General features: G+C 40.8%; 1 protein-coding gene across 1 annotated transcript; it reads right to left on the bottom strand.

Annotated features, from left to right (window-relative positions):
- Positions 1–3,638: 3,638 nt before the first annotated feature.
- On the bottom strand, positions 3,639–9,521 carry cpvl (carboxypeptidase vitellogenic like). The gene is made up of 13 exons (XM_005934749.2): positions 9,385–9,521; positions 9,044–9,222; positions 8,816–8,943; positions 7,678–7,792; positions 7,541–7,599; positions 7,328–7,407; positions 7,160–7,226; positions 6,840–6,962; positions 6,072–6,203; positions 5,864–5,962; positions 5,603–5,776; positions 4,624–4,806; positions 3,639–4,527 (listed from the first exon to the last, which is right to left on the bottom strand). Exons 1-13 carry the CDS (start codon positions 9,387–9,389, stop codon positions 4,429–4,431), a joined length of 1,443 nt encoding a protein of 480 aa, XP_005934811.1. The 5' UTR covers positions 9,390–9,521; the 3' UTR covers positions 3,639–4,428.
- Between the last annotated feature and the right edge of the window lie 892 nt (positions 9,522–10,413).

Genomic DNA, 10,413 nt, shown 5'->3' with positions numbered 1-10,413 from the left:
CACCACCACCCATGCTTTTTGAGGGTCGCCAGCTGCACGTGCTGCTCCTCATTCTCCATCAAGAAAAACCTCAAAGGCCTGTGAGGCTGTTCTTTATACAGTAGCTACAGTATCTATTTTTATAGACCAATCCTATTAACGCATAAAACTTTTATGTTTTTTGGCGCGTTTTTTTAATTCTGCTTTTTTTGTGCTTAGTGGAAAGACATTTTTGTTAATCTCATGCACCATTTCAGTGACTTTTTCTGTTTTGTAATGGTACAAAATTGATCACGATGCTCATGAAACCAGAGGACAGAGACGCGTGCCTCAGACTGTCATCTCTTAAAAAACAAAAATACAGGTCTTACATCTCTATGTGCCCAGTGGACTGAATAAAGAGTGACCGTAAGCTGCGTAAGCTTGCAGCAATGTGGAAGACACTGAAAAATCGGAAAAACTGAGGGGGACGTCGCTGCGTTTTATTTGTTGTTTAAAGTCAGACTTTGAACACGGATGTCTTGAAGACAGGAATATGCAAGCAGGTGAAATGACCCTTTTTCTTTTTTCCAAGAAACATATATGACTGTTAACAATCTTCCCTGTCGGCAGTATTCTTTAAAAACAAGCAAACAAACAAAAAAAGCTTTATAATATACGGCGTGACAGTGAAAATACCATATGCTCAGACGGAAGCAATACATCACAGTGTTGATCATCTTTTTTCTACTGTACGCCCACATTAATGATCAGAATGGCCAAGGACATTTGATGCTGTTGCAGCGACAGAACTGTACACTGTGATACCAGTGAGGCAGCTCAGCAGCGGAGATCAGCGTCCTCCGCTCTCCAGGACCAACTGAAGCTTTTTAATCGTTGAGGCCTCTTGTTGTGTGTGTGTGTGTGTGTGTGTGTGTGTGTGTGTGTGTGTGTGTGTGTGTGTGTGTGTGTGTGTGTGTGTGTGTTGTGCATTCAGACCAAAATGAAATAACATTTGATTGAGTGTGTGCACAGTCTGGCATGTGAATATTGTTATATATATATTTGTGTTTTGTCCCTCTTTCCTGCTGCAGAACAAAGTTCGACTTGTATTAAGAAAGAAAAGTATGTGAGAAAATATATATCTGTTTATCTTTTTTTTTCTCTTTTTCTTTTCCACCACCACAACTTGCAATTCCTGAAGAAGAGCAGCTCGTGTTTGTGCTTTCCAAGATATCACAATGTGCCTGAATCTTCCTTAAAAAGCTTTTCTGGCTTATTATATTTAATAGCTTCGTTTTAATCACCATAATTATCTCTGCTTTTTCTTTTGTTTTTCTATGAATTTTTGTTATGGGCTTTCTTACAGATGTCTGTTACACCTAAGGCCAAATCTCCTGAGTTTCTTACAGGCGACCTTTTCTACATCCATCTCCTTTAGGCTGCAGCGCCTCTTTATTTCCACTTCCATATGACCAGGAATGTCAGTTCATGAGCATGATGACCACAATGCACTGTGTTTTTACAGTAGGACGGATGAAATACTTTCCACGCACAGGTGGAGCGATCGCAGAGCTGTCTATGCACTTTGTCCTCTGTTATGACGGAGGGTAGAATAGCCATATTAAGGTCAGAGGTAATTCTCAGTGATCCCCCCCCCTCCCCCCAAAAAGCCCTCCTCCCTGTCTTCACACACCAGCGACAACCTGTAACTATGTTTGGCTTTATAGAGAAAATATGCCTGGCTTGTTTCACATGCCCATAAAAAGAATAATGGAACCTGGAGCTTGCACTGCCAGGCATGATTAAGGACCTGATAGCGTTGAATTTGTTCTTTCCCGTTTAATTGAAAAATATCTTTCCCCATAACGGACCACATGGTGGTTTTTGTGAAGGCATTTGATGTATTCATGTTGTTTCTTACCCTTAAAATCTGTGCGTGCTGTTTAGTGTGTGTGTGTGAGATGATTATTGAGTGATGAGTCTTAGAAAATCCTTTGTAAAAGGGCTTTGTTGCACCGACCCTCTGAACTGAAGCTTGCCTTAATTTTGGCTGTTTGTAAAACCCTGTTTAGATCAGACCATTCCAAATTAACCTCATGCATGTGAAAATATGTTTATGACCTCATCGCGCTTTCAACTGGAATTATTAGTTTTCATTTCTGATAGTGGATCCATGTTCATAATAAAAATGCATTTGTTACTATATAGGTATACAAAAAAAAGGAGCTATGGAAGTACAGCGTGAGTGTGTCTGTGTGTGAGAGAGAACAATTCCTACATATTAATGATGTTGTAATTGTATTATTTTAAGTCTAAAAGTATAAATATTGTACATAATATTAATTTCTATAATCCTGTACATGTAATGCAACCACCTTTCTTTTAGAAGGGAGAATAAACGTGTGGTACGTTTGTAAATAATGTTTGCACTTGTTGCCTTTTGCTGTACGTCGAGGCTCACCCCAGCGCTTAAGTACATTGTTGATATGTAACAAACGGATGGGATCCATTCCTGCCTGCATATCCTTGTACATTTTTTTGTTTGTTTTTTTTGGTCCGTAATTACATTGTCTCCATTTTATTTTGCATTTGTACAGATGTTAAAGTATCACTGCAGTTACATTACGGTATGAAAATAAAGCACTTGTTCTGTAACATTCATTCGCGCGACATGATGTCATTGTTTCTGAAACCCAGGAAAGTAATATTTCAATCAAAGGATCAACAGCATTTGCTGATGCTTGTCCTTGAAAAATGACTGCTCATTAAATAGTAAGATGCTTTAAAGGTTTAGAATGCTCATTAATTATTGAACTGTCTAGACAGCTTGATAGATGCCCGATGAAATAACATGGCAGTTAACTTCAGTACACAAACATCTTTGTTGAATCCTGTCAAAATGCCAAATCACTGCCGATGCAGAGAGACAATTAAATCTTAGCCACAACAATGAAACAAATAAGCAATAAAAATAAACATTGTTGTGTAAGAAATTCATTTCCGGCTGCTACTGTGGACACATGCGGAGGGACCTCTTTAAGTAATGAAGAGGACTTTTTCAGGACCTTACTTCGGATGATCAAGAGCTCCAGTGATTTCATTTTCAAAGTGCATTTAATGACTGACAGCAGTTTGGGGAGGCAATGATCTATGCCAGTTAGCAGCCAAGCAGAGACTTGTCTTTGGAGTATCATGACCCCTGGTGTACAACTTGTTCACTTTCCCAAACAATACTTTCACATTGAGCAATGTTTTCAAATCCCACCTCAATTGGTTCACTTCTCAGTTTAGTTTCAGACCCACGGGGTTTTGCTCGCTCATTTCTTCTACTGAAGTTATATTTCTTTTCCATAGTTTCATTTTAGTTTTCAGGGACTGGAAGCTATCCCAGTGACCAGTCACACCTTGGACAAGTTTCCACTCTATCGCAGGGTCATCACGCAGAGTTGAGAGAGTTGAATCCAGGTCCTTCTTCCTGTGAGGTGACAGTACAAACCACTGTTCCACAAACAGCAACACTAACCAGATCTGACTCCACTTCCTCTCCAAGATAAAGTGTGCACCACCATCATTTTTGGCTTTTCCCCGTCTCTCATGTACTGGGAAGTAGACCACAATATAACACAATGATAAAAACACTTAATGGCCTCAAGCAAAAGGTTGTAAGTAAGACAATGTGATGTTTTAAAAAGAAGAAACATCTTTATTTCAAGTAATTTCAACACTTAAGGCTTTACAGTCCCTTCTGACTGTGACAGACATTCAAACACAAAACACAAACTTTAAAAAGAATTGGATATATTGAAGAAAAGGGTTCTTTAATACAAATCAAACTTGTGTTAGAAAAAAATAATTCCACCTTTAGTGACTGAAAACAAAGCATGCATTCATAACTGGTAGCAGTTGGACCAGAAACACCTCCAAGCTTTATTCAATCACTTTGCATATAATAACCTTTTATCTTAGTGTAAGTGCCACAGGAAGGTACAAAGAACTGCTTAGAACCTTTTGCTTCAATACATGAAATCATTTAAAACTTGTATGAAAAGTTTTAAAAGTTCTTTTAAAAGTTTAAAAGAAATCTTGATATGAGTGAAATGTGTTTTGGCTGCATTGAATTTTGTCTCCGAAGCGTGCACTGATTTCACACAACATTCATTAACTCATACTGACCCGAGAAAAAACAAACATGAACCCCTAAAATTTAAGATGTTAACCTGATTTATCAGTTTTACCATTTCTGTTTGCAACAATCCAGATATCGCATCCAAGCTAAGAGTGTGCATCAGAGAGCACACGCTTAGAAGAAATGTATCCTCTGGTTTTTAAAAAGTTCTGCAAAAAATGTTGAAAACAAAAACTTGATTTAAGTTAGCTGTGACAATCAGTCTTAAATCAACGCTCTGTGCTCGATGTGCTCTCTAAAGTGAAGGTGCTTGAACAGTTGCACTTCTCCACCCGTGCTTTTCATTTCCAGCCCTGAGTTGACAAGAATCTGTCAATCATGTCAAAGGACCTCTGCGGTTGGTCGTAAGGCAGAATGTGTCCTCCTCCTCGTATGATGACCTGCATGAAGAGACCGACAGCGGATAACGGTAAACCTCAATAACGCCGAGAGATTTAAGATCATGCATTTGGCCTTTTATTTCACAATCCGCTCACCTGATAAAACTCTCCAACTTGCCGAACATAACCCGCCACCTCCGTGTCAGTGGGCTGAACCTTCCAGTGGAAGCGAGGGGCTTTTTTGTACTCGGCAGCCCCGGTCCAGTTCACAGTGGGCAGGAACCTCTCAGTCAGTGGAGCAGCCACAATCACATCTAGCTGACCACTATACATCAAGACCTGGATAAATACATTCAACTTGTATCAGTTAACTGACTCCATAGATTCACACACACACAGCAACTGTTGTTTTTGATATCAGACTGAATCCTCGTCACCCGGAGACGTGCTCTGCTCTTCTTCAGAAACAACCTCTCAGCGGCTCTTTCCTGGAAGTGTTGCATTCCTCCACCTTTCTCTTTAAAATACCCCAGAGTTTTCACTTCTCTTTTCTCTCCCCCTCCCTTTCACTGCGCTTTGAATCTTCATCAAGCTTTCCTGACTCAGTTCTGGAGACTGCGAGTCATCTCGTCATCCAGTATTGTGCTCCATCGACGGTCACGCCTAGTGTCATCTGTAGAAGTCATCCCCCTAAGCACTTTTTGCACTCACGCAGCGCTGACACCTCTGTGCTTCACACCAACCAGGGGATGAACAAATTTATCTTGATCTCATTGACCAAAGAATGCGCTTCCAGTTTTTATCAGGCTTCTTTTTGTGCTCCTACAGTCTTCTGTAAGGTTTTCCTTTTGGACCCCATCCATAGAAGATGATGTAACGAAGTTCAACAGTGTCTGAGTTGGGCTTTTTTTTTTTTAAGATTTGTTTCCTGTTAAGACTTGAGAACGATGCCCAGTTCACTTGTCAATAAATAAATAAATAAATAAAGTGATAAAAGTAAAACATTTGTCTCACACTCTAAATATAAAACATCATGAGCAAAATCCTGATTTTTTTCTCCCCCTTCACATTTTCCCCTTGTGCGTTTTAGATTTAATAAAAATAAAAAAAAAATGGATGACCCTGCAGTTTTTACCCTGTAGTTGTCCATCAGCACCCCCAGCCATGGTTTGATGGTCTTCATGACATCCTGCAAGAGGTGCTTCTCCACCTCAGAGCCATCGTGGAACGTCAGGTTGCCCACGTGGATGGCACGTCGCACTTCAGGCAGGGTCACAAACTGGGAGAAGTAGTCCTGATCCTCAGGCTCCTGAGGAACACAAAGGAAATTTGTGAGTTCTTTAAGCTGTTAAAAAGCAACAGTTTACAAAAAAGAACTTCAAGGAACTCCGAGTACCTGACATATCAAGTAGTTGAAGTAGTTGGTACAACCTGTTGCATTTTGGAAGAAGGAGGGATAAGGATCTACATCGCCATTCAGCAAACGATCAAAGACCTGAAGTCAGACGATTGAAATTGAAATGAAAAAGGCATCCATGACAGGTGTGCCTTCAACAATTAGAAAATACTGCAAATGTAGATGACAAACAACATCAACTCATTACCTCAAAAGCCTCCACCCACTTCTCCTGCTGGATGAGCTTAACTCCAAGGTCTGTCTGCTGGTCGACGTATTGCTTTTGGAGTTCATCTATCATTCCCGTTTGGTACAGGAACTCACCGTAGCCACCCAGCATCTGATGTGGAAGAACAGTAAACTGTCACTATACTGTCACCTTTCTGCATCAGCATATAGGAGCAGACGGCATCAAACATGAGCGAAGTGGAGGACGAACGTACAGTGTGGACAATGAAAGCAAAAGACACAGCAGCCTGTGTTTCAATGAAGACACACATTTAGACCATATGAGGGGAAAAAATGTGTAAGTCAATGAGTCTTGTTCATGAAACAGATGCTTTAATGCTTTATTAAACTCTTTCTAAGCCAACTCTAGACTTTATCCAAGAGATTTTCCTGCCGGTTACGTAGGGATATGGCAGTTTAGGTCACACATAAGTCCAAGCCTTTAGAAAACTCTTTTTGTTCTGCCACACCTCGCTCACCGCAGCAGTACCAAACCTTCTCTACCATCGTCACGATCAGGTCTTCTAAAGAGTTTGCTTTTCTGTTGGCCGTTTTCCGACTACACCGTGAGTTGCGATGGCATTGTGCAACTACAAAATTGCAACACAGCTGCTTAAGTTCTAAATGTCATTCCTGCCTGAGCAAGTTTTATGATTAAGCATGTCTTATGAATCAAACATTAGCACTTTCAGGAACAATCTTAGGACAGAGTTTACGTCTAAATAATAAAATTCTTCTACATACGCACCAGCTCTGGATCACAGAGTCCATCGCCAATAGCCATCCCCTTGAAGTTGATTTTCACCTTGGCAGTAGGGTTGTTTTTATGAATGTAGTAAGAAACGGCAGGAACATACTTCCCTGCATATGACTGCAAAGAGAATGTATTGCATGGTGAGGAGGCCATCTTAACAAAATAAGACGTTAAAATTTTATTATATTTTGCAAAAAGTATTAATTGGTTAGCATGGTAAGCATATATCTGCTAGCCCTGTAATCATGTTGCTCTGTTTAAATAGCTACTCGTGTCATACTGCTCTGTGAAGTGTGGAAAAATTATTTTCCGACCTCTCCAGTTGCGTAGAACTCATTGGACTGATATTCAGGAAAGATCTGGAAGAACTGTGTCAAAGCACTTATAAAAGAAAAGAGGAGAATAAGAAAAAGAGTTAGTAACGATCATTACTGTGAAGATAAATGAAATGACTACATGCAAATTAGATGGTCATATTTTACTTGTACAAATCTCTGCCAACATCATCCTGGTCCTGAGCGAAACCTCTGTCATCTTCAGTGAAGCTGAAACCTGTTCCAACCTAGAGAGAGAGGAGAAAAAAGAAAACAAAACCCAACACTTCCTCAATGTTTCAAAAGCACCAAGTGAAAATGACATTTTAAGTAATACTGCTTTTTTTTTTTTTAATGTGATGATAAATCAGAAATACATACTGGATTATCAATGTACAAAACTGAATATCTGGCTGTCCAGGCATAATCCCTCGGACCGACTGCAAAGACAGAGGATATAAACTTTATAAGAAGGTTTAAACAACCTGGGAGTCTTGCTGCTGCAAATCAGTTCTTACCCGTCATGTTCTTGTACACCACATACGGCCCATGTTCCACAAAGAGACCGAACATGGACGTGCCACCAGGCCCACCTTGCAGCCAGAGCAGGACTGGAGCTTTCTCCTGGTTTGCCTATCAGTCACATTAGAGCAAGCACAAAGTTTAAGAAACTAGCGCCACCTAGTGGACTTTTACCGCCATACAGTTGTTTAAAATTATGATTTTGGAATCTGCAGTGTTTTAGAAATGGCCCCAAAAGACCTTCCTAACTTGTGTAAATCAATAATTCTCCTTCCACCGAGTTGCTTGGACTTTCCCCATTGTTCTGAGCATTGGTCTGATAGGTAGTGTCAAACTTTTTCCTATTTATGTTGAGACAGTGAACCTACCACTTGTCATCAATCAACCAGAAGTTAATAGGCCTTGTCAAGTTAAAAGACATTGTAGAACCTTTAGCGCTACTTTTTAAAAGATTTAAGTGAATGAATAGATTTGAACCTCTATGGATACTTTTGACCCAATTCCTGTTTTTTTACGTAATTATAGATGTGTGCTGCACAATCATTCCACCCTAGAGAAAAAAAACAGTGCAAAGAAATCATGTTCATAGTGACCCTGACATTCATGCTCATTTTTCATGTGATTTAAACTCCTGATCACAGTTGTATATGTATTCTGGTCCAACAGGGGTAAAAGGAAGTTGTTTAGAACCTTTCCAGTTTCTTTTTTTCCCTGGAGGCTTTTTAGTAAAAAACATTCAGTAAGATTCAAACTTTACTTGCTGTCATTAAATGCGTCCATCTCCACTGCTCTGGAGCATTTTCATAAATAAAATTAAAAAACAAAACAAAACACTCAGTTAATGATTAAAAGACATAATAAAAAAGGCACAAGTGTAAATTAAAGTAAAACAAGCTCTCTTCCTGTAAGGATTTTCGCTTTAAAAATCAGCAAAGGAAAACCTGGGTATTCCTGGTTGCAGCTGACTAAATATCACAACTTCACAGAGGGACTAAAGATAAAGTTGACTTCTGAAAACCCCACACAGATTTGATCCTAAAACCTCTCCGTCCTCTCAGTGATTTCCTGTCACACTGCACAAATAAGAGTACTGTAAATTTGGGAAGCCCCTGTGGTAAAAGAAGTTAGGCCTACCATGGAAGCAGGGAAGAACCAAAAGAAGAGGTTGCTGTTGTATTTTTTGTTGACTGTGAGGTATCCAGCATAACTCTTGACTGACTTATTGCCTCCTGGCAGGTCTCCCACCAGACTCAGTTTCCTGGCTGGAAAAACGAGATATCGCCACATTGTGGATGTGCAACACAAAAAGCACGAAGCCAATCTATAGTACTTTACTTCGTAGTAACACAAATACAAGTTTACCTTCATCTATAGCGCCCTTCTCCAGATAAGGAGTGAGAAAGAGAGGGGCACCGGGGTCGACTCCGTTCAGGCCGCTGACGCGGGGAGATTTTCGGCAGAAAAACGACGAGCAGCCCCCGAAGGCGGCGGAGTGCAGACAGGCCCACAGTAAGAGGACACCCAGAGTTTCTCTCAGCAGCCTGCCAATATATGTAACATAGATATCACAATGCGGGCCCGGCCAACGATGTGTGAACCTAAAGCACCCCCAAGACACTCAGATTTCAGAACAGTGCGACCACAGCGAGGCTGCACGCCCCTGACTGCGAGCATGAACTTATCGTCATTCTTTTAAAACTCACCTCATTGTCGCAAACACCGGCAGCAGTACAGACTTCACCTTCTAACACAGGCGAAGGAAGGTGGACTAACAAATCCGGTCTCACTGTGATTTTAGTCACATGATCGGCTCTGTGCCGGTCACATGAGATACTGGATCACGTGGTCGTTGTTGTTTAATCAGCCCTCAGTCGTGCCTAGCAGGAGACGCCATTCGACTGTGGCTTTAATGGCCACATGTGTCATTACACCAACGTCCCTAGACAGACCTTAACAGTATAATACAAACTACACCATGCAGCACCAACGCTGGCATGTTTTCTGTTAGTCTCCTGGTTGTAAATTTCAGACAGCAGTTCCTAACTTTTTTTTTTTTTTTAAAAGCACTAACTGACACTTTTAAACATACAAAAAATACCCTGATAACGACTGTGTTTAGTCTGTTCCTTCCCATTCCATGCAAGGCCACCTGGGTTGGCTGGAAGACTGTTTACTTAGCCTGGCAGGGCGAAGGACACTGTCTCAGCTGAACTATGGACACGCACACACATACATATACTGATACTGATAAGCACTCACCGACGCATTACCCTCCCTACCCCGGATCCAACGCCACCTCCGACGCTTACCTCCCCTCTGATGTGGACATCGGGTCAGTTGGAGGCGCAGTCGAAAGATTGCAGCGGTCCCAGATCAGATGTACACACTGGAACTGTCTGTGTTTATTGTGCTATGGTGTGTTGATATCTGTGCATTCCTGTATTATCCTTTTGTGTTACACATTTCAATGTTTTTTCCTCGCTACCTAGCCTGACCTGTCTCCCCAATGTGAGGTTTGTGTATTGTATGTACGGTCGGCAAGGTCTGTACGGTCGGTTGTGGGCAAAAGACCTGCAACTGACAAATAAAGGCTATCTCATCTCATCTCCTCTCATAATTTGTTCACAAAGTTTCAAAGTAAGACAGTTTTCAGTAGCTGTTTTGGTAATACTTTATCCACTGCTCAAAATAAAATGTAATTAGTTCTTTTAGTGACTACAGAGTAGATCCAA

The sequence above is a fragment of the Haplochromis burtoni genome, unplaced genomic scaffold, assembly GCF_018398535.1.
Source record: "Haplochromis burtoni strain Fernald_Lab_line unplaced genomic scaffold, NCSU_Asbu1 Contig_120, whole genome shotgun sequence".
NCBI lineage: Eukaryota > Metazoa > Chordata > Actinopteri > Cichliformes > Cichlidae > Haplochromis > Haplochromis burtoni.
This window is presented reverse-complemented; position numbering and strand designations above follow the sequence as displayed.

Bases quoted from the DNA above. Each gene is read 5' to 3' on its own strand.
- cpvl (XM_005934749.2), bottom strand. The intron at 7,600-7,677 runs GTAAGAACTGAT...CTGTCTTTGCAG, and splicing joins GGTGTACAAGAACATGACGG to TCGGTCCGAGGGATTATGCC. The intron at 7,408-7,540 runs GTATGTATTTCT...CTCTCTCTCTAG, and splicing joins TTTTGTACATTGATAATCCA to GTTGGAACAGGTTTCAGCTT.